The sequence below is a fragment of the Mustela nivalis genome, assembly GCF_964662115.1.
Source record: "Mustela nivalis genome assembly, chromosome: 1".
NCBI lineage: Eukaryota > Metazoa > Chordata > Mammalia > Carnivora > Mustelidae > Mustela > Mustela nivalis.
The window spans coordinates 117,896,841-117,920,713 of record NC_139020.1 but is presented as its reverse complement, the minus strand read 5'-3'; the positions used below and the strand labels follow the sequence as shown (position 1 = coordinate 117,920,713).

The 23,873-nt window shown below is 53.9% G+C and overlaps 1 protein-coding gene across 9 annotated transcripts in view; it reads right to left on the bottom strand.

Moving 5' to 3' along the window:
* MYLK (myosin light chain kinase) overlaps positions 1–23,873 on the bottom strand; it is a 265,249-nt gene that overhangs the window by 63,856 nt on the left and 177,520 nt on the right. For 5 of the 9 annotated variants that reach the window (XM_082744141.1, XM_082744140.1, XM_082744139.1 and 2 more), the window contains 4 exons: positions 19,115–19,186; positions 17,541–18,670; positions 10,307–10,423; positions 552–638 (listed from right to left, as the gene is read on the bottom strand). In XM_082744141.1, coding sequence (XP_082600267.1) covers positions 552–638; positions 10,307–10,423; positions 17,541–18,670; positions 19,115–19,186 — 1,406 coding nt within the window. Of the gene's footprint in view, positions 1–327; positions 639–9,850; positions 9,951–10,306; positions 10,424–17,540; positions 18,671–19,114; positions 19,187–23,873 lie in introns of those variants that run through there. The other 4 variants (XM_082744144.1, XM_082744145.1, XM_082744143.1 and 1 more) reach the window with 3 other exon arrangements.

Below are 23,873 nucleotides of genomic sequence, written 5' to 3'. Positions count from 1 at the left end.
ACCCAAGCTCATCATTAGTAACGTAAATATGTAGCTCAGAAAGGAAGAGAATAAAACAAAGTCACAGAACTCAGCCTTGTCATGGAAAATGAGACTCAGCCTTTGAATTAATCAAGCTTAATCACTTTGCCCTATTAGTATGGGTAATTAAGAGACTGCCTTCTTCTTCTTCTTCTTCTTTTTTTTTTAAAACACAGAGTGTATGGGGGAGGCGGCAGGTATGATTGGATGGTGATGAGCGGTGAGGCTCACTTGTAGGGACGGCGGCCACGGGTGGTAAGGTCAGAGCTATAGCTTGGAAAGGTCTACCTGGCAGGAAAAACTCACCTGGGAGGAACTGGGAGAAGGAGTCTTGGTGAGAAGTAATGAAGGCCTGAGGGAGGTGGCGAGTGGTTGTGGACGTGCGGAGGCTGGGAGAGGTGGGCTGTGCCAAGTGGCCCCTGGCCTGGGCACCAGGACTTAACGGGGCTCGCCGGGGTGCAGGCAAGGAGGCTGGGGCTCTGACGCTGGCCCGCAGTGCTGGGCCACTGAGGAGCTGAACAAATACTTACTCTCTGTTCCTAGCACAGGGGGAAGAGAGCTCTTGGGCCTCCGAGCTTTCATCTCCGGGGCCTTGACATTCTCCTTGGTGGGAGCATCTGGAACAGAACAGGTAACCACAAACATCAGTTGGCTGCTGCCCAAGGAAATGAGCCAAGGAGGCATGTCAGTAAAAAAAATCCCACCCTGATTAAAATTAGAGCCCCCCCCAACTGCATCCTGCTCCCCATTCCACTCTGGGGGCCCTCAGTGCCTGCCAGGCAGACGGCGCCTGCCATGGGGCACCTTCCTCCACAGGAGCACCAAAGAAGGAGTGTCCACTCCACTGCGCCTTATAAATCAGGTGGAGAGAGCACAGTCGCCCAGGCAAGACGGATGGAGAGGCTCTCCTGGGAGCTAGTTCACACGTTCCCTTCTGTGGCAGGCACGTGCTGCCAGGAGTCACGCCCTGGCAGGGCTGGAGCAGAGTCGGTGCCCTCTGCTTACCTCTCTCCCCTCTGTTCCCTTCACTGGGCCTTCACTCACTCGGGCTCACCGCTCTGCATTTCCCAAAGCCTGCTCTGCACAGAGAGGTCCCTCACACAGGAGGAGGAGGGGACGGGACCCATGCCCTTGGCTCACAGCCTGAGAGGCACCTGCACCTTCTGATTCCTCAGACTACCTTCTACATGTGGCCACTGACAGACCCCCCAGACCACACGGAGGCCTCGGAGCAGGCAGCCCGCACGCCTCCCCGGCCCGTGTGGAGCCTTCGACCCATTATGGGAGCTTCTATACTCCTTGTCAAAGTAGACCCCACGAAACCCTGTGGAGCTGTCAGGGTAGACCTGAAATGGGATACGCATGGGTGCACGATTCTTTAAGCTTCTCCTTCACCTTCTCCGTCCACATTCATGCCAAGTGGGGAGAAGGCCAGGGGAAACTCTCCCTTGTCAGGGCAGCAGAAAAACATGGCACGGGGCTGGGCATAAAAGGCCTTACTGGGCCCGAGGAGACTGGGCTTCAGGAAGTTTTGGGGAAACCACCCAGGAACTTGGATAAGAAGCAGCTGGTTAAAGAGCTATCACTATGTTCCAGTATTTTCCCCAGGAGCACTTCCCCCAAAGGGAACACTCTTCAGGGATGGCTGGGAGCGAGCCTCCCCCTCAGAGCCCCTTCCTGCCATTCCCTTTCCTGCTCCTGACAGAGGAAGCTCAGAGGGAGGAAGAAGGAGGTGGGACTTTCCAACCATGCTTGGGCCACATTCCTGTGGCTTGGCTGGGGAGGAAGGGCCATCTTGCTGTCCTGCATCCTAGATGGGGCAGTCCTAGCTGCTGACACGTGCTCTCTCCCAGGCTGGCTCCTGGGGGTTTGCGGGGTGGACACAGGTTGCACGGAACTAGGGCCTGGGGACGAACCCTTTCCAGCACATGGACTCCTGATACTCCCATCTGGATGCATTACTCCTTCTAGATGGTATTTGTGTCTCTTTTCTGCCCAAGTAAATCCCCCGACAAAGAGTCAAGCTTCCTTCCTAACCAAAAACCTGCCCACTCCCGGCGACAGCTGGGTAATCCAGGGACAGAGGCCTGGTGCAGGCACCGTCCAAGTGCGCCGGCAGCTCCGAGGCACACGGGCCTCCAGGGCTGGGGAGACTATCTCCACGGAAGTCAGCCAAAAGCTGTACACATGTCACTACAGGAATGGTGAAGCGTAGGCCTTAAGAAGAGCTTCCTAGCAGCCGGTGTATGACAGGGAATGGTCCTGAGGGGACACAGCCGCAAGAAGTCCTTTCAAGAGCACTTGCTAACCCGGCCCCCTTCCCTCCCTCCGCGCCTCACTGTTATCCTCCTGCCACCTCTGTTAGAGCAAGAGCAACCCCAGACGGTGAGTCAGGGGTCCTGCCTTCCACCACTGTCACTGCCTGTGTCCGGTCTCCTCAGCAGGTGGCCCATATGCCTGGGTCCCTGTGCATAGTGGATGGAGGGGCAGAAAGTCCCACAGGGAGGGGATGGGATGATTTCACTTCCTCACACTGGGTGTTTTCCCCAGGCCTAACCATCATTCCTAGCTACAGAAAAATCCTCAGTACACGTTTGTCAACCTCTGTGGTCCTCAGCCGTGGGCTGCCCTTTAGCAGCACTTGTGCCCAGGTATCTCATTCCCCAGATCCTGGTTTCATTGATCTAGTTAGGGGCCTGGGTGTCAATAAGATCCAGAAGCTCCACAGATGATTTTAATAGGGCACTTGTCTCTCTCTTCAGGCCATGTGTGTGCACACGTGTCTATGTGTGCGTACGTATGTGTATGTGCCTGCATGTCGAGAGGTGTGGGTGGGGCCCAGGGAGGGTCTCGGGGACTAGTCTAAGACACAGGAATGCCGACCAGAGCTTCCCCTGATGTCTGCAGATCATGGGGTGGGTCTAGGGTTCCCTTGTTTAGGGCCCTCCAATCAAGACCTGACAGGCACCAAGGACAATTTACAGAGAGCTGCACCCCAAAATGTGTTTGTTTCCCCCTTTTTCAAGGAAGAGAAGGAGAGAGCCAAGTGTGCACAGAGTTCTATGTCCCTTGGTTTGAATACTCCCTTTGCCAGTCTTTCTTCTGGTGAGTTCTGGGACCTCACAGGAGGGAGATAAAGAAGGATCAGGGTAGTTGTTGTTTTAACTGATGCATAACTGGAGGCATAAGCCAGCAAAGGATGAGAGGTCTAGTGCTCCTGGGTCCCTAAAGAAGGGATGAGAGACTGAGTTCCCTTCTCCCCTCACGGGGTTGTGTCGGCCTTCGCCTCCAAGCATCCTTAGATTACAGACCCAGAGAGGAGGGTTCTGGTTTTGGTTCTGTCACCAGCAATCTTGGGATCACAAGCAAATCATTTCAGCCACTTTGGGTCTCTATTCCTACATCTGTACAAAGGAAGTAACACCTATTTTCTCTACCGCACAGTGTTAAGAGACTTAAAGGACAGAATGTATTCAGTAGTGCTCGGGAAAGGAGAAAAGTGATCATTTACCTACTAACTCATTCCTCCTGCTTACCACGTTTCCTCACCTCCCTCCCTGCTTTAAAATTCTCCACCTTCCAAACGCCCTGGCTGACCAGCCCCCACCCGCATGTTGCCCATTTCCGGACTCTGTGTCTGGCCTCAGCTTCTGAGTGCTGGCCTGATACTGACGTGTGAGTACACTACCTTGTCTGTGCACCAAGCTTTGTTTTTAGAAGTTCTGTGCACTCTATCTTTCCATCTGACCATGAGGAAAGGGACTCAAGTTTCCCTTTCAAGCCAGGCACACCCCCTCGACTTGGAGCACCCCCTCACCAGGGCTGGGCCTGGCCCCCTCTTCCCTTGGCAGTCCTCCCGCCCCACGGGGGCTGTGCGAACACCACAAGCCACTAGCCCTCCGTGAGAACAGCAGCGAGGGGCAGGCTGGAGGGACCGTGCACTTAATCAGAACCAGCTTTATGATTGCACGGCTGCCCAGGGGATAAAAATAATAGTCACACAAGTCTAAGAGCAGCTTGTATTTTCTATTTTAATCAGTTGGTGATGAAACCAGAGTCCATTTCTAGATCGGGGCCCCAGGGCTGGAGTCCATGGCTGGCCTGGTTGTGCCCCCAAAGACGGATGGGGGAGGAAGATGGCAGTATGGAGAGGTGGGGGGCCTTGACATGGAGTGGAAAATGTGTCCTTATATGGGCAACGGCTCACCCCTTCCACTCCTGGGCTAACTCCAGACCCAGCCCTCCTTCTGTCTTCTGCAACAGGCCGGTTCCCTGAGATACAAGCCCAAGGAAGGGGGCTTCTAGAAGGGGGTCCCAGCTTCCAGGAGCTCCACAAGGGGACTGGGCAGAGGGGCAGACCTCCTCCTCTGCCCGACAGCAGGCAGCAAGCTGGCATCAACAGAAGAGAGGGTGCTCCAGGCGGGAGACAAGCCCTTCTCTGGCTCTGCTGTTCGGGGCCTCTGAGCCCTTGGGCAAGCTCCCTGACCTTTTCTGAGCCCGACCTTCACAAGGAACGCAGGAATCACACCCCACCTGAGTGAATGGGCCAGGTTACTTAGTTGTGCCTGGCACGATGCTACGTGCTTTAACTGCTTACTTCAGGTTGAACCACGGCTTCAGCAATACTCAAGTGTCTTTAGCCCACTGGAACAGCAATTTTATTTAGTTCAGTCTAATGCATGTTAGCTGCCGGTGATCACCGGAAGGACAAATGTGAAAGTGAGAGCAAACGTGTTACTATGGCAAGGACTCAGGCCAGTGAAAGAAGGGTGCATCAAAATCTGCTCGGTCAAGATCAGAGGTGCCTGACGGTTACGGCTGCAGGTGGTGCAGTAGTGAGGCTGCAGGGTTCCTGTTTAAATGCCCAGCCAGCTAGTCATTAGCTGCGTGAACTTCAGCAGGCCACTCAGTCCCTCATGCCTCGATTCAGGCTTCTCTACTCTCACCCCACAAGCCCCCTTGTCACAGTTACGAATCACCTCTGGGTTGCCAAACCCAATGGCCAGTGCTCAGGCTCACCTTACTCTCCTTGGCAGCCACATCTGATGCACTGATCCCATCATTCCTTTCTTATGGAAGTGGCCACCGTTTGGCTTCGGGGACACCACTTCCTCCGGGATCTCTTCCTATCCCACCATGCCTATTCCTTCTCGGTCTCCTCGGCGGACCTCTGTCCTGCCCTCCTTCTCTTCCTGCCCCCTCCATCCACATCCACCCTAGAGACCTTGTGCAATCCCAGGACACTCAGTGGCCTCTTGTGTGGACGGCTCCCCATCTCCTGCCTCCCACCCCGACCTCCTTACCCAACTCCAGGTTCATCTAAATGCCTGCCTATGTGACATGCCCACCTGGACCTCTGAGGGACATCTTAATCTTCACAGGGGCAAAATTCTTCATTGCCTCACCCCTTATGTGCCCATCCAGAGAGTAGTACCAGTGTTATTGGTGCTCCCGCATGAAAACCAAGTCGCCTCTCACTTCCCTTTTCTTTCTCCACTTCCAATTCATGAGCAAATCCTATCAGCTCTTACCTTGAGAAGAGATTCTGAATCTGATCACTTCCCGCCTCCTGCATGGAGTCTAAGCCGACATCAACTCCTGCTGGGCCATCCCAGCAACCACCCAGCTGGTCTCCCTGCTCTCCCTCTTACCCATCCTGGGTCCGGTCACCGTGGTCACCTCTGGTCACAATGTCCAGAGCTGGCCCACCACACTTAGAATAACGTCCGGTCTCCTGTCACAGCCCACAGCCCGGCAGATCTCACTGCTGCTCCCCCTCACCTCACTTCCCACCTCTCAGCTGCTGCTCACGGCTCAGCCCCCCACAGCCCTTCCTGCTTCTGGGAACGCGACAGGCAGAGTCTCCACTCAGAGCTTCTCTCTCACCCTTCCCTCTTCCTTCCAGACTCCTTCTGGCTTCTTCAGACCTCTGTTCCACTGTCACTTCTTCAGAGAGGCCTCCCAACCACCCTCTCCGACAGGAGCATTCCCGACCCGACCTTAGCTTCCTTCGTAGCACCTGCTACTGCCTGAGATTAGCTGATAGACCTGTTCATCTGTATTACTGTCTCCCCCTTACTGAATGTAAAGTCCTAGAAAATGGGAATCTCCTTTTTGTTCTCTGCTTTTAACCTAGCCCCTAAAGCAGTGCCTGGCACTGAGATGAATGATGGCCCACTGGAACGTCACCTCCTCCCACACATATGCACAGCCCTCCCTGGTCACAAAGCCCTCAGTCTCAACAGTAGTCGAGGCCAGATGCCCTCAGCCAGGGTGGTTAAGGAAGGGCAACCTAAGCTGCCCTGTCCTGGGATTTTGGCCTACGAAGAGTTTTGTTTCCCCACCTCTCACCTGGGTCTGAGAGGGAATGGGCCAGGTTCTGTGTGTGGGGACAGGACTGGGGACAGAGAGACAACCAGGCAAGCAGCCTTCCTGTTGGCCAAGGGCAGGCTGCAAAGAAGGATGGAGGGACTTCCCAGCGGGAAGGGCTGTGACTAAGGGAGACCCCATGTCTCAGAGCGTGTACACTGACATGTTACTCACTAGACAGCGAGGCCATGCTGGGCGGTGGAAAGGGTAGGCTCCAGACCCAGACACACCCCGGTGTGAGTCCTGCTGAGGTAACTTGTGTTCTAACTCGCTGCATACAATGGCTCCAAGCACACGGGCTTTGGGATCAGAGACACCCAGAGTCGTCCCCCGACCTCCCGCCCTGTGAAAGTCAGTGCGACCTGGGAAAGTTGCCAACCCTCACCGAGCCTCAGTTTTCCCACCTAGGGATACCCTGCCCAACTGTTGTATAAACTCCAAACGCACGAGGGTCTCTGGCCACAGCACACCTGGAAGGTCAGCTCTTGGGGGAGTTTTCTGGCAAGTCCTTCCCCACTCTGGGCTCAGGTGGTTTTGGGTGTATGTTGACACTTGCCTCCTGCTACACTTGGAAGGAGCACGGGTGGGACCAGAATTCAGATAGTGCAAAAGAACACCCTTTCCCTTGGGTAAAAGACCCCCACAGCACGATTAAGAAAGCCAGACATGGGGGCACCTGGGTGGCTCAGTGGGTTAAAGCCTCTGCCTTCAGCTTGGGTCATGATCCCAGAGTCCTGGGATCCAGCCCCGCATCAGGCTCTCTGCTTGGCAGGGAGTCTGCTTCCTCCTCTCTCTCTCTGCCTGCCTCTCTGCCTACTTGGGATCTCTATCTGTCAAATAAAATAAATAAAATCTTTAAAAAAAAAAAAAAAGAAAGCCGGACATGATGAATTATAAAAGCTACCGCCCTCTGTCTGTACTATCAGTGGGAAAAACAGGAGTACGGCTAATACTTCGGCTAATATAACCAAAGTCCTCTTTATGAGGCCCTGAAATGTATCATTGCATTGGCCGCAGGTGGATAGTCTTAATGGTGTTTGGTGCCATGTGAGTGATAGCTCGTGACCATCAGGGGGCAGGGCCGGTGTGACATCAGCATGAGCTACAGCCCCCTCCTCTAGATGAGAGGGACCCCACTGCCCCTTGAGAGGGATGCAGTCCTATCCAGAGGCTGAGCAGGCAGCTGGAGTTTGAGAGAGACAGGAAGACCCCACAGCACGAACGAACTTGCAAATTCAGTTACTCCCTAGGGTAAAGAGTTCTTCCATGTACTTTAACGTATGACTTTTTTCGAGAATTTGATTTAAAACTATGGGCTCTCTCTTCAGAAAAATGCTCTAATCTACAAATGCACAAAATTCTGTATATCATTTCAAAGGGTGCATGGACCGCCCCCACCCCTGGCCGGGATCTTTAAGTGAGGTACAATGGCCTTGGGGAGCAGAGAGAGCTGGAAGGATCAGGGGATGGAAGGACTCCTCAGCCTGGCTGAGGAGAGCCCAGGAGGGGAAAATGTGCTGCAAGGTAACAGGGAAACTACAGTCCTTTGTCTAGAGGTGGCTCGTGAGGGAGAACTAAAGCTGGACAGGGTAAGAAGACCACCTACACATGGGGCACTAATACATCTCCTAGTCCAACAACAGGGAAAAGAGTGGGTGTGAAGGAGGCTGCCCTTTTTCTCCTTGAAAAACAAAAACCAATTAACTGAGAGTCCATCCTGTTATCTCAGCTGGTCTCCCTCCAATCCCTTTGCTGGCTCTTCTCTTAAGACCCAGCCCCTAGTCCGCAGCCCTAGGCCAAACTAGAGATAAATAAAGGTGATCAAGATTAGGGAGAGTATAAGGGAATCTGGTAGAAGGAGACCAGCCTAGGGGCAAGAAAAGTCCCATAAGTTACAGAATGAATTCCCCAAACCTTAGAAAAAAAAAAAAAAATCCCCAGATGTATTCTATAGGGAAAAAGAGAATTTTATTTTGAAAACAAAGTTTGCTTTTAAAAATAAAACGTTTGCTGTTTCTCAAAAAGGTGCTGACATTTCGCAGATAAGGAGAATGAATTACTATCCTCCCTTTAGCCAGCCATGTAAATAGGACCCGAAGAGTCCAAGGATTCCAAAAGCAGATACCCTCAGGAGCAGCCTGGGCTTCCTTCTAGATTGGTCGGATCCTGCAAGGGTCCCAAGTGCGGGCTGGTAGAAACAGGCTTTTGGGGTCACATTCCCAGAAACACTTTTTAAACTGTGGCACCTGTCTTAAAAGAAGCAGGAATCGGGGACGCCTGGGTGGCTCAGTGGGTTAAAGCCTCTGCCTTCAGCTCAGGTCATGATCTCAGGGTCCTGGAATCAAGCCCCGCATCGGGCTCTCTGCTCAGCGGGGAGCCTGCTTCCTCCTCTCTCTGCCTACTTGTGATCTCTGTCTGTCAAATAAATAAATAAAATCTTTAAAAAAAAAAAAAGAAAAAAAAGAAGCAGGAATCTGACCTGGGAGGGTGACAGCCAGGGCACACACGGGAGTACTGGACAGCAGCAGCCCCTACCAAAAGCCGCAAAGCATAGGTTTTGAGCCCCACTCTGAACAGACCATACATGGGTTTACCAAATCTGCTCTGGAGACTCAGAGCCCTGGTGACAAACCCAGCACAGAACTCCAGGGAGACCCACACAATCCTCTACCATCTCACCTTTGCGGCTGGCTACTGACTACTGAATTTGTTTTACCACTGTATTTTTTTTTAAATGTCTCTTTTCAAGGCTCTTTTTTCTTAAAAAAAAAAAAAATACAGTTTCTTTTTCTTTTCTCCCATTCCTAATCGATCACAAATCTTGATTTTCATGGCCACAAAATTTGATTCTAAAGCTGAGAATGGGGACTCAGGGTCCGCATCTTGGGGAATAGCAGGGAAACAGGATGGAACTTCATAACCCAAGTGATTATATTCCGGAGTCAGAAGAACAACAAAGCCTTTGAGTTGCCTTATTTGGACGCTCGTTTTTCACGTGTCACTCATAGTTACTAACCAGGCATTTCAAGGGTAAGAAATGATTTCCCCCACACTATCTTTTTCGACAGTTCCAGGCAAGTAATGAGATAATAAGGAAGGGATCAGAAGGCCCAAGATGGGGTTCTGGCCCTGGCTTGGCCTCGGCTGGACCAGGGAACTTGGAGCAGCATGCTTTCCTTCTCCACGGCCTTGGTCTCCCCTTTAAAATGAGGGCTGTAGCCTCGATCATCCCAAGGCTGGTTCCGCTTCCAAAGCTCAACTGCTTAACTCCAGACCCAGTAGAGAAAGAGTCACGAACATAGTCTGGCCTCAGCCTTTCCTCACTCAGAAACTCCATTCAGACTTGGGAGCCCTTGACCCCCACATGTCTCCTCCTCTCCCTCTGCTGAATTACGGTGACTTTTTCTCCTCACAGAGGTGGGCCTGCCCCCTCTACCCCAGAGACGCGGCCTCAACTCACCTCCTCGAGGAAGTGTCCCCACATGGACCTCCCGCCACTCCGTCCTCACCGTAGGGCTGACCTGCCAGCACGGACACTGGCTTGTTGCCGCTTGTGAAATACTATGTCATTTTCCTGTGGGTGTGTCTTTTTGTCCTCCTGCCCTGTGCCTGGCTTCCTTGCTCAGCAAGGCTCTACGTGTGGGGGTCAGGACTGGGGACGGGGTAGGGGGAACAAACAGGAGAGTAGCCCCTCCTGTCGGCCAAGGGCAGGCTGCAAGTTCACAAAGGGCCATCAACTGGTGCTCCCCATTGTCCTTTCTGTCTCACTGTTTGCAAATGATGGCTTGACCCCACAAAGCGAATGCCTACGGGAGGGATTGCAGTCTTGGAGGCAGTTCTGTCAAGGCACGGCTGTCAAGGGAAGAGCTGAGGAGTGGGACTCTGTGTGTGGCAGTGAGGGGTGGGCATGACCTACCGTCCACGGTGACTTGGCAGGAGCACTCAGCCTGGCCGGCGCCATTCTTGGCTATGCACTTGTATAAACCTCTGTCCTCGGGCAGTGCCTTCTCGATGGAGACAGAGCACAGTGAGCCTAGGAAGGAAGAGGGAGAACGGTTGATGGGAGCAGGTACAAGCCCGATATGGCACCTGGAATGTGGCAGGGGAGGGCTATTCACATGGACAACCTCTGGAAGTCCAGAAGTCTGGGATCCTGTGGGAACAAACCCTCTTTCCCTCCCAAAGGTAGGGTACTTTTTGCTGATAACCCAGGTCCAATATATTCCTTCCCGGGACCTTCTTCCTGCCTCCCAGAGAGCTCTCTTAAGGAGACATCATGGAAAGGTGCCGAAGAAGACGGTGGGATCGTGTCTGCCTTGGGACAGCCTCCCACACAGTGGAAGGAGCAGATGGACCACGAGCCTCAGACTGCGATGCCACCAAGAGAGACGAGCGGTCCCAGGCACACGTTTACAGACCTGTGTCAGGAAGAGTGGCAGGCGCAAAGGCGACACCCAGTTACAGTAATTATTCTGGGAATGCATCTTAGAGACGGGAGTTCTGTCCAGCAGGGGCACTGACCTAGGGTGGGGGCGGTCTGCTGGGAAGAGAGGGTATCTATAGCCTGGCGTCCTGGGGTTGGCTTCTCAGGAATGGTATGTGAGCTGAGAAGCATGGCCAACCAGGGGCACTGGTCTGAGAGAGGGGCACTCTAGGGTGGCCTCCCTTCAGGACACTGTCTTTTGGTTGCCTCAGAGAGTGGTAGCGAAGCCTTTCTTCCCTCATGGGTCTCCCCACGCCCAGCACACTTGTCTTCTGTCCTGGTTGGGGGAAGGACGAGTCAGGCTGGGCAGGCACAGGAAGCGGGGTTCTGGCTACTTCTGTGGGATACCCCCTGGGGGGATTTCCCTCAGGGTGCAGGAAAGTCCAGCTGAGGGCCAGGACCGCTGGGCCAGGCAGGAGGGCAGTGGCACCCTAGCTCCTGCCTTCAGACACACAAACAAGCCAACAGCATGGCTCTCTGCCCAAAGCTGCCCCTGTTGTCAGGGCAGCAGTCATCACACAAGGAAGAGGACAGAGCCAGGACTGCTGCAGCCTGCTGCCTGGAGCTACTGGCTTCGGCCACCTCACTTCCTCCATCTCCTACTCCCCCAGCCAGTGGCTTGGCACAAACTCTAGGCCTTGGGTGGGCTGAGCAGTGTGAATCCCAGGTGTGTATGCGGGGCAGCATGGCCAGAAGGGAGGCCAAAAAGCACGGATCTCAAAAAGTACCCTCACCCCCATTAGGCAGATCCCCAGACTTGACCAACAGATACAAGGATACTCAGAGAACCTCACTAAGGCCAGAAGGGACAGCAGAGGCATACTAATTCCCTTTGCTTCTTGGCACCTGGGTAGTATCCTCAACAGGGAAATGTCGTGCTAACCACCACCTCCCTCCTACTTACACAGAGCCCATTTCTCAGGAAAGGCCTCCCTATGTTCTCCCACCCAGGGGGACATCGAGTCGCCATCTCTGCCCACTGCCCTTAGGAGACAGACTTTGCCGACGCTGAACCAGAAAGGACTCAGGCTGGATTTTTAGGAAATCCATCATGGGAGTGAGACTGTGAAGCACAGGAATCTGGGTTGGAGGGAACGGTCCTCTCTAGAGAGATGCTTCTACTCATCTGGGAGGACAGGAAGATGCTAAGATGACCTCTGGTCCCCGAATTTGAGGCTTAGAGGAAACGTACCCCCTTTTGTCACCGCCCTTCAGTCTGAGGCTAAGGCTCTGTGAGCAGACACTTCACTCCTGGTGAATATTCTGCTTGAATCCCTGCCGGACCTTCAGTTTCAGCACCGACGTCCACCCCCCCAGACCCGCCCTGGCCCCGGGTTCAGCCATAAGCCCAAATGGCACCAACTGCTGAGACAGTGGTGAGCCTGCCAGAAGTCGGGCATTTAGACCACAGCTCTCAGCCCCTCAGCCAGGAACGCAGCAGAGCAGGGAGCTCTTCCCTCTGCCCAAAGCCGGGACCCCTGGCCACATGCGTGGGCTGGGGGAGGGGCCCCCAGGCAGGCTAGCCCAGATTGAAAAATCTGGTATTTCCTGTGGGACAGCTTATTCCTGACCTCCAGGAAAAAAACCCTTTCCCAGAGTTGGTTTTTTTTTTCTTTTTCTTTTTAGAGAAGCCTCAGCCTGGCGGGGAATTTTGAGAGGGAGGTGAGGGGGATGGGAGCAGGCAGCACAGAATCAGAGATCCAATAAATGCCTCAGCTTGAACTGTCCCTGAGAGAGCCTCTTGGGGGCATAGGGTCTGAAGATCTCCCATCTCACTCCAAGTGTGTGGGAAGAGGGGTGTGTGGGAGGGGCCAGGGGGGTGAAGGTGGCTCAAAGTCCTGAAGGCTATGCTCTGAGGAGGCCCTCAGTGAGCGGTGCCTCCCTAACCTGGTCCCCTAGGAGGTCTGGACAGCACAACTCAGCTCCAGGTCACCTCCTCAGGGATGGTGCCTTCCCTGTCACCCATAAGCATCCCCAGCCACAGACGGCCCTCTTCTGTGCCCTGAGTTTCCCTTTTTCCAAACATGTGTCCCAAGGCCATTGCTGAAATGCATGTCTGTCTCCCCCACTAGTTCTCAGAGGGCAGTGACTGTGTCTATTATGAATGTTCTTCCTGAGCCTGGAATGCAGTCACAGTAAAAAAAAAAAAAAAAGAAAGAAAAAAGAAAAAAAAAATCTGCCATTCTGAGAACAACCAGGGCACATTTTTTATAGCAGGTGATCTGGGAGGATCTATGCAAGAGAAAGGAACATTTAGTCACATATAACCTACCACTGAAAAAGACCATATAGGATTTTTTTTTTCTTTTGAGAGAGAGAGCGAGCGCGCGAGGACAAGCTAGGGAGAGGAACAGAGGGAGAGGGAGAAGCAGACTCCCCAATGAGCAGGGAGCCTAATCCCAGGACCCTGAGATCATGACCTGAGCCAAAGGTTTAACCAGCTGAGCCCCCCCAGGAGCCCTGACCATAGAGTTTCTGAAAGGAAACAATTCCGACCTCAGAGTTCTTCAAACGGATTATGCATACACAATACTGCCCTGCACACAGTAGGGGTTGCATAAATCCTAGTGTTCTACAGAATGAACTTCCATAGATTTTTAAAAAGTCTTTGCCAGATCCCACACCAAAGGTGATTAAAAATGAATCATCTGTTGACAACAGCAACAAAAGTGAATTCTCATTAGAGTGGGAGCGATGTTTGCCAGCGAGAGAAGCCTGGCCTGGGGACAGGAAATAGGGCATAAAGATGAAACTGCTTCTCAGGAGCAGCACAGAGTTCCCCTTGGCTCACTGGCCATCCCTCCCACTCTTCAGTCAAGGCCAAGGCCAAAGCCTGAGGAGCTCAGGTGCAGTCCCCAGGCAGGCCCAGAGGGCAGGCCCAGCCACTGTAAGTGGACACCATCTACCCTGCAGCTCTGGGAATGCAGAGAGGGGAAGGGTATCTCCACGTGCCCCCCTCCCCGCCCCCTCAAATTAGCAGTCCACTCCAGCGGACTCCTGTCACACCTCTTCTGCTCTCCTTGATGCTAAATGGGGTGGACATGACCATGTTTTGGGGGACCTGCAGGCTATGAGCCCTATCCAAGCTACAGGGCTCCGAGAAGCCTCGTGAACCTGTAAACAGCATCCACTAGCAGGAGGTATGTGGCTGTACATGCCCATGGGTGGGGGAAGGGAGCGCAGGAGTCTCTTATGGCCAAAGGCTAGTGACAACAGTCTGGCAAGGAGAGCGGAAGAAGTCAGGTTTGTTCTTAGACGAGCTGACAGCACAGGGCAGTGCACTGAAGCAAGAAGGATTCCCAGCTGAGGGGTGGGGGTTGGTGGAGAGGGTGCTGAGGGCAGTGTGAGGACGGAGAGGCCCCTTAGCTATCCCCTCAACCTTCCCCTCCAGACCACCTCAAACCACCAGCTGACTGCCATGGATACCCCTAGAAGCATGACCCCAGTCATCCAGACCCTGGCACACGGGTCCTCCGCTCCTTCCTCTTCTTTATCCGCCCCCTGCTCCCAAGCTAGGCAACAGGTTCTCCTAACTCTGTCCTTGCTTCTTGAACTGGTTGTTTCCTATCTGTGCCATGGCTACCTTCTTAGTCCAGTCCCCTTTACTCCTCCACCTCTTCAATAGGCTCTTTACTTGTCTTTGGGCACAATCAAAACCCCTAAGCCCCCAGCTTTATGTGCACTGCTCCTCATTCCAAGCTTTTACGTGGCTGCCTAGTGCCTCCAGAATCGAGTTCCTTAGCACGACCTAGGAGACTGTGGGCCCTGCCTTCCTCTCCAGCCCTCCCGTGCTGTGAGCAGGCCCACCTCTGCTGCTGCTGGAGCTCCTGCCTGGGAAGCCCATAGGTCTCCTGGAGCCCCAGCCCGGCTCACTCAGCACCAGCCTTTCCTGCGGCCCCAGCACTCAGCTCCCTCTTCTCCTACGCCTCCCAGCTCACCTTCGGCCACTTGACTGGAATAGGTTTATCACTGGGGGTGTGTGTCCCCTCTTTCCAGATCTGTGGAGAGCACATCTACTCACACCTCTCCGCGTGCCTGGCTTCTGGCAGGGGGCCTGCGGAAGAGGTCACGGATAAGGCTTCCAGATGGGCTTTTTCCCTGGGGTCCGGGTCTAACCCAGGCTCTGGAAGACTTGGAGGGTGAGCCTCCGGAGAAGGGACGGACAGAAAACAGGGCTGGTATTTTCAGATGAGGTACTCTCCCTACTGTGGCAAGGCGGACCGGTCCCTGTCAAGACCTGCGTCCTCCACTACAGTGAAAATACCAGAAACTAGGCAGGCCCAGAGGGCCCCACCAGTCTCCCAGCCTCTTCACAACTACTGGCAGGCAAGGTTGAGGAGTTGACAGACGTGAGTAGTTTCCCTGGCTGGACAACGCTGCCGGTGAGCGGGTCCTGAAAGCTCTCTCAGCCGCACTGGTGTGCGGACATCTGACAAGAAGGGGCTAAGAGGTAATAGAGCTTAGTGGTCTGGACGTCAGAACTCAACTGCCTACGTTCAGACCCCAGCTCTGTGACACCTAGCTGAGCAGCCTTGGGCAAGACAGTGTACTTCTCTGTGAAACGGGCTGTCAGAGCCTCAGACAGAGTCTGGCGCACAGTGTTCAATTCATGCAAGCTATTCTTGGTTTTCAAAGGAGAATTACAAATATTTAGAGTATGTTTTAGGAACTGAATTCGGGGCTGTCTCTCTGCTCCTAGTCCTTCCCATATCCTCTCCTTGTGCTGGCCTTCTTTCAATCATGTCTTCTTCCTCTGATTTGGACCTAAACTGCTCCTTTGAGCTGGTTTCTGTGGGAGGCGATACTGGAATAGCCCTTGAATGCTCAGTGACAGCAGATGCCACAGACTCAAGGCCATGGCTCAGGCGTGTGTTTGAGACCAGGGCTGAGGTCTGCTCCCGTTGCTCTGCTGAGGGGATGGTTTATAAGCAGCTACGAGTGCTTCTACAGGCCCTGAGACACAGGTCTCACGGCAGCTGCGTGGCTCAGGGCTCTGTCCTCAGCTGTCCCAACATCAGTTTCCCTGAAGAGGGTGTAAGCACCGTTCTCCCTCCCACTGTGCATATGTCCCAGGGACGGGCACCTGCCCACCATTCATCCTACCTGGAGAGTACCACGGGGTAACCTGGAAGACGCTCCCAGTCAAAGTCTCAGACTGGTTCTACCAAAGGCTTTCCAACTGGGAGGAGCCCACAGGGGTGACAGGGAAGGTGTGCCATCCAAGGGCCCAGACAGTTCACCCCACTGTAGCAATCCCCCATGCCCACCTGTGTGTGGACCACAGGGAGGCTAAGCTAACAGAGGCAGGGAGGAGCATGGTATGCCTTCTGGAGGACCCTACCAATCTGGAGATATAGCCACACGAGAAAAGTTCTCCTATAAGCACAATAGCAGAAAAGAAAGCATCTTCTCTCTCCTGGTCAATTTCCCCTGAATCTTCTAGCGCTTAGATTCAAATACTCAGCTCTTCCTGATTTGCTGTCTGAGTTGCAGAATGAAGACAGAAATTTCATCATGGGCTGAGAGGGACAGTGCTCTCTTCAAATGCTTCCTTTGGGTTTCAGGAGGAAGGAAGGAAGCCTGATGAAGGAGGGGTGGTGGGGGGTGCAGTCAGCAGACAGAAAGGGGAGCAGCATGGTGTGGGGAGTTTCTGACAGCTCCGCTGATCCCAATTGCACAGGACCTGTCCACTTGGGCCTCTTCTTGCCTGCCGCCCTCCACCCCTTAAGGGTAAAATGCCACCTCCTGGGGAACTTTGTACCCTGCCCTGTCCAGAGCCACCAGTATCAGCCCCTAGCTCAGGCCAGGCTCTGTTCCAGCACTGGCCACAAGAGTGGTGTGTGGGAAGTCTGCCGGAAAGGGAGCTCCCATACAGGCTTGGGATGCTTGGCTGAAACATTTCAAACCAAATTGAAGGTCCAGGGAAAATGCCCCTCTTACCCCCATCTCTTCTCTAGGTATAAACTGGCCCATCTGACAACTCCAGACCCCCAAAGGCCCCAGATGTCAGCATTTAGTGGCCCCCCTTCTCCCCACAACCCAAGAATGTGAAATACCAGCAAACAAAAGTCTCATCCAAATTAGGAAGCGAGTGGCTCTGTCCGCCCAGGAGAGTGTGCCGTAGGGGCTGTTTGGGGTTTTGGCTTTCCCCCACAGATCCTTTCAAACCCACAATGTTATCAAGACTTAAATTGTTGTTGACCCCAAATCACAATCCTGTGCCAACCTGTCACTGTACACCCTCCCCAAACTTAAAATCCCACTGCGAAAGCAACTCTCAGCTCTGAGCCCTGGGAGGGCTCTGGCCCTCCAGTCCCCTCGTGCCTGCAAACAGAACCCCTCCATGTCAGAGCCGTGGAGCTCTAGCTCAGGCCTAGGGCTTCTCTGAGGAGCCACAGCTGGGGCTGCCATGAAGCATCTCACCGGACAGATGCCAAGGCCCAGGCATGTGCCATAGGACCAGACACCCACCTCTCACTGCCCAGTGATGGAGTGTGTGCCCGAGGGCCCGGAGCAGGGCACCTCTCCTGTCAGGGAAGGGGGCACAGAGGCTGGCATTCCAGCCCAGACTCTGGGCTGTGAGCAGCAGTCCACAAGCCCAAAGCTCCAGGAGCCTGCAGTGGACCTGGTACAGAGCCCACTTCTCCCCAGCCCTCGCCCTTGTTACCTTCTTGGGAGAGGATGATGAACTTGGTGGTCTTGAGTGTCTTTCCATTCAGTGTCCAGGTGATGGTGGCTGGGGGGTCAGAGGACACCTGACACTGGAGTAGCAGCTTCTCGCCTTCTGTCACACGGACATCTTGTAGCTTCTCCTTGAAGGTTGGGGCTGTCCCTTGGTTCTCTGACCTGTTTTCATTATCTGTGGCTCCTGCTTGCCCCCTCCTACAGTTCACATCATTCTTAACCTCCTTCTTGAGTTCTTCCTTCCCAGCTGGTTTTGGGGTCTCAGCAGGCTTGGCATTGCCCATGGGTTTTGGGGTCTCAGCAGGCTTGGCGTTGCCCATGGGTTTTGGAGTCTCAGCAGGCTTGGCGTTGCCCATGGGTTTTGGGGTCTCAGCAGGCTTGGCGTTGCCCATGGGTTTTGGGGTCTCAGCAGGCTTGGCATTGCCCACGGGTTTCGTGGGCTCGGCAGGCTTGGCGTTGCCCACAGGTTTTAGGGTTTCAGCAGGCTTGGCATTGCCCAAGGGTTTCAGGGACCCTAAAGGCTGGGCATTGCTCACAGCCTTGGGACTTTCTGCTGCCTTGGCATTCAAGGCCTCAGCGTTGTTGCTACCGTTCTCTGCTGGTAATTTCTTCTTGCTGCCTAACACCGAGCGGAAATCTGGGGTGGCAGGTTTGGGAAGCGGTGCCTTCTCAGGCACCGGGGTCTTAGGAGTCCCCTTTTTGGCTAGGACCGAGCGGAAGTCGACCTGCTGAGGGCTGTGCACCTTTCTCTCTTCCTCTGACACCGTCTTCGGCTTCACCTGCCGCTGCAGGTTGGCGCGGAAATCCATCTGCTCAGCTGGGATCTCCTTGAGGTCTTCTTCTGACACGGTCTTGGTACTCACCTTCTTCCCCAGGAGGTCACGGAAGTCCAGCTGTTCCACCTCCTGCTGGCGGATGGCCTCCTCCGTGTGCTGCCGAGTCTCCACGCGCCTCTTTAGCACCCCCCGAACGTCCTCGCCGTCTTCCTCCTCCGGCCAACCCTGCCCTCTCGCAGGCCAGCCGGGCCTCAGGGTCCCACAGCAGTCACGGCCACCACCATCAGCACCGGCTCCCTGGCTGCAGAGGCCCTCACAGCTGGCAGGCTCCCTCCCCCTGCAACCAGTGAAGGGAAAAAGGAAAGTAGCAAGAGGAAAAGAGGCCGGGTAAGAAAGAACGTCAGGGGAGAGCAAATCCCTGAGGGAGGGAGGGTAGAGGGGAGGAGGAAGGGGAGGTTGGGGCTGACCAGGCTGTGTTTATAGAAGGGAACATTGGTGAGAGGCTCTTGCTTGCTTACTTGGTTTGTTACATCGGTAATGACTTCAGTAGCCTTATAAGGGTGTGTGCAAAAAAAATAAAATAAAATAATAATTCACCCCCCTCTCCTCCCCTGCTCTCCCTCCCTCATTCCCTTTCCAATCTCTCCCTCTTGGCTCAGCAGCCTCTGCTGGAGGATACAAATAATCTGGGGCTGCTGGGCTGGGCCTGCAGGGCCCAAGAGGAAAGTGGAGGGGGTAGATGGCCTGGGGGCCTGGCCGGGCACCTCCTGGGGGCACTCACCGCAGGGGGGCTCTGGTGGGGTTGCTCTGTAACATCAGTGACACCTGGCAACTGCATTCGCCAACCCGGTTCCTGAAGGATTTGAGAGATGGATACATATCAAGAGGCTCTGGGGCCAAGGGCCTTACTCAGCCCAGGGCTTCGAGGAGGGTGAGGCAGGCAGGAACTCGGCCAGAGGCTGGCCGGTTTACTCCAGGAAAGAGGGGGCCATGGGCTTAGCTGTGACCCCAAATACCCACACAAGACCTCGATCTAGGGCAGGCTCTGTCCTGCTTTGGTCACCCTCCTCCCCACCCCAGCTTTTGTATAAAAAGGGGAAAAAAAGCCTTCTGGACAACAGCTTAGACGGACATGCAGAAGTAGGAATACTTTTCTCTAAGTATATTACAAAAATAATCCAATCACTCAATTTAAATACAATCACTCAACACTGAAGTCTACACCTGCCAGGGTGTGATGGGGCTGCTGGTCTAGTCCCTGCAGCTCCGTGTGGTGACCTGAGTCTGACTCCACGCTCCCTCAGTACAGAGGTGGTTCTGTCCTCTCTGCACAGGGTCTCCTCCGCCAACTGGTCCTTCCCCTGCTCAAGAAGTGAAAACACTCTTCCATCCCTCCCCATCAGCTAAAAACCAAACAGGTGTCTTCCTGCAGGAGTGACCCTTTCTCTCCTTCCTTCAGATGGGGAGGGCTCTGGAGTCTTCAACCCACTGTTAAAAGTTAGTGTCCCTGTGGTGTGTGGCTAACTGAAGCTCCTCTGCCCCTGCTCAGGGAGTACTACGGCCTGCTGGCGCTGCGGGGACTTAGAGCCCTCCCACCCTGCATGGCTGCCATCTGCTGGCGGTTCTGAGCTCTGACCAGCCAAGGTTGTCCAGGCAGGGGGAAAGTCGGGGGTGGGGTGGGTAGGACGGAGAGCCAGAGGCGACTCTTCATGGTGAGAACCTCCCATTAGAGACAGGGCCCTCCACCTTTCATTTTTGTGCCTACAATGCACCAGTGAGGTATGGAGCACCATTCTGTCCATTTGAAAGGTTCAGGAAGGAGACTCGGGAGTTTCTCTGAGGCTGTGCTGGGCATCGCAGGCTCTCCTGCTCTCCTACTCATTCCCCACTGTGTAACCATCTTACTGGCACTGCGGGGCCCAGCACATGCCTCAGATCCTACCACAGACGAGCCAAGTTCTGCAACAGGTGCCTTACATAATCCATCTCATTGCATCTCATGACATCTCTGGGAAGCCAGCACTGGTTTTATAAGGAAAACAAGGCTTCTAAAGGTTAAGTCATTGGCCTCAGTTCACAAGGCCAACCAGCAGGAAAAGGGATGGACACACAGGTCTCCCTGAATCCCGGAGCTGTAACCTTCCCCCCTCCGCCCTGCAGGGCTCATCAGTACCAGTCTCCTGTGGGGTGTGTAATGTGAGTGCGTGCATGCACATGCACATGCCTCTGTGTGGACGCGGCCATCAACAGCACACATGGATGCGTGCAGATACGGGCCCTTACCTGCTCGCCAACTGCACCTGCAGGGACGCATCTGGAAACATGTGCACAGGCTCTGTCATCCCTCCACGGATGGCCCCCCAAGCATGTGTTTACACAGCCCTGGCTGATATATGTGGCTCTCTACCTTGCCTGGCCTCCCTCCCTGTGGAGGGCGAGGTCTAGATCACCCACTGCCACACCACAGCATAGCGGACGATTTGCAGGAGATCTGGGGTGGGGGGGTTGCCGCTCATTCCCAAGCAGGGAGACCCATTTGAAACAAGGAGAGGTTGATCTGTGCTGTCCTCCAACCCTTCTCTCATCCATTGGGGTCCCCTCCTGGCCACCTTTGTCAAAGCTCAGGCTCTCAGGGGCATCGATTCAAGGTTCAGGGAGCCTCAAGGTCTGGACAGTTGAAAGGGGCCCTTGGCTGTTCCTTTGTTCAGCAAACAGCAGTCAGGTGCCTCCTTGGTTCCAGGCCCTGGGAAGGCTAAGAGGCCCTCAGGACATCCTGAGCACCTGGCACAGAAGGCTCACAGAAGGGCTTTGGGTCAACTTGTAGAATAAACACAGGAGGTCATTTGTGGATGAGGCCAAGCTCCCTGGCACCCCACTTCTGCCAGGCCACTGGCCAGTATGAGGCCATTCATTCCCTGCTTTTCTTTCAAACACAGGGTGTGGGGCCCACGACTGGTGAGAAGCAGAAGGCCAGGAGGCCAACGGCCGCGTTTTCCCCGCTTGTGCTCTCCAACATTGCCCCAGCTGAGTTTCCTCCTGCCACAGGTACGACGCAGCTGGATGCAAAAATCAGGAGCAGACGCCAACCAGAAGGCCACGCTTTACCCCAGCCGAACCTACCAGAGGCTTTAAATGGTGGGGCAGCCTGTCCCCTGAGCTGGAGTGAGCTCTAGCTCCCCATGGGGAAGCAGGAGAGAGCTTCTGTTGCTGTCCACCGCCCGCCCTTAAGGAGGGAGCACGGGTGGCTTGCTGTTTGACCCATCTCCAGGCCTAAGCCTTTGGCACCTGGGGAAGTCTGAGAGGCAGACAGAGATGAAGAACTTGGGATACCATGGCTGGCCCACTAAGGTAGGGTCACCATTTCTGCAGCCATAAACTTAAATCTCTGTTGGACAAATCATGGGTTCAAACAAGGTCTACCCAGGTCAGAAAGGCCTTTGACCTGGGACCTACATACCAGATAATCTAGCCAGCCAAACAGCCTTTTGAGACCATCTTTGGGATCTGTATCAACATATTCAGTTACCAAGGAAGGCCCAGGGCTGAGGATGCGGCCCCATACCCAGCCCAGGTGCTGCCAAAGAGAATATATGGGGCCAAGACCCCAGAGGCTGCGCCTTTTACAAAGTAACGAAACCCTTTCTACTCCTGCCTCCCAAATCCTGAATGAGAAGCCCACTCTTTTGTTACAAAGCCTTGGACCCTGTCCCACTCTGAATCACCCTCCCCTGGAATGGGTTTTACATGTAAAATTAAAGAACTAATTTCCTGGCAAGTCTCAATCTTTAAAATATTTCAGCTGGAATTTGGAACTGACTTTTTGACATTTCCTCTTTTAGTTCAGGAGACAAGCGTTAAGGCAGGGGAGGCAGAAGCCATCCAGCCATAGCTGTAGCAGGGACAGATAGGACCCCCCCCCCACCAACCCCGTTTTCCTCCCAGCTATCTGGTCTCCCTCCTTGAAAGGCATTCTGTCCTGGGTCTAGGGCTGATTTCTGTCAGGATGAGAAAAGCTGGAGGGGAATGGGCCTCCTGGAAGACCTGGCACATATTCCGCAGGAGAACTTTTCCCTGACTTGCTCCTCAGCTGAGGACAGAGCCAAGGCCACGGCAACAGCAACCCCAAGGAACGAAGAGGCTGGACGTTGGGGAGAGGAGAGGGGCAAGGACCGAGTGAATGGAGACTCCGGGGCAACCTCCTGGGTTCCCCAAGTTCCCATGCACTTGGGAGAAAAAAGGAAAGGGAGAGAATCTGATTAAAACAGATGAGGGTTCCAGTCTGGGCTCTGTGACTTGCTTTTGGGCGGCCATGAGCAAATCCATGACCCTGAGACCTTGCTTCCCCCCATCATTAAACGATGAGTCGGCTAGATAACTTCTGAAGTCTCTTCCAGCTGGGACAGCGTAAGTTTTATGACTGTCCCCAGCTGGGCCCAGACAGTCTGCCTGCCGACCTCCCAGTGCAACCCTCCACTCGGGCCTGGCAGACTTCCCACAGCCCTTGCTTTGCTCTTCCCTACCCTTTCCAGCTCAGAGCTTCAACGTGCCCTCGACAGCCAAGCCTTTACTCATTTGCTGAACCTCTGCCTATTGTCCTCAAAATCCCACAAGGAGCTTCTCTCTTCTAGGATGTTTGGCTTAAGTAATGTGAATATTGTCCCGTAGCACGACTCCTTCTATGCAGACTAGCTCCAGACTCATGTGTCGCCCGTTTCTACCATTAGTACTGGCCTAGGGGAGGAAGAGTGTGTCTCTTCTCTATTCTGAAGGCAGATGTGCCTTCCCAATACTAACTGGTTTGGGTGTAAGGCAAAGGCTGCTGGTGTGTTCTGTCCTGTCCTGCAGGATGACCAGCCAGTCGACAAACCATCTCCACAGCAGACAATATACACGGCATTAGCTCAGTTGAGATTTGCCAAACCTTACCCAGCTAGGCAGAACTTCCTGGTACATCTAAAGAAATGATAAATGACAACTTTTTTTTTTTTTTATAAATCCACTAAATATTTGAGTATTTTGTTATGCATCAAAAGCTAACTGATAACAAGCATAAAGCGCATACCCAGAAAGAACTCAAGTGGTGGGCCACACCCTGGGTTTTGTCATGATTATGGGAACAGGGCTCAATCATGGCAGTAGCTTTTACATGGCATGTAGCTCAGAGCCTCGAACACGATGTTCTGAGTACAGGGAAATGATTTATCCAGGGGAGCAAGCCCCTTGCAAAGAGGGTTGCACCTGAGCCAGGGCAGTTCCAGACAGATGTGTCATGGGGCACCACATCCTCTTTGCAGGGTCAAGGTCAGACGAGCACTCCTCAGTGCTTACAGCAACCCGAAGGGCTGGCGCTCTGTCTCTGTCAACCCAGGGCTGGCATGGGATTTTAAGAGAGCATTTTCAAGGTAGAAGAACATTTCTGGATCACTTTCATTTAACAAACAGTGAAGGCTGACTCTGGGCAGGCACTGTTCTAGGCACTGGGAACAAAGCACTGTATCTTCATGGAGCTTACTTTCCCATATAATCTAGAAAACCTTAAA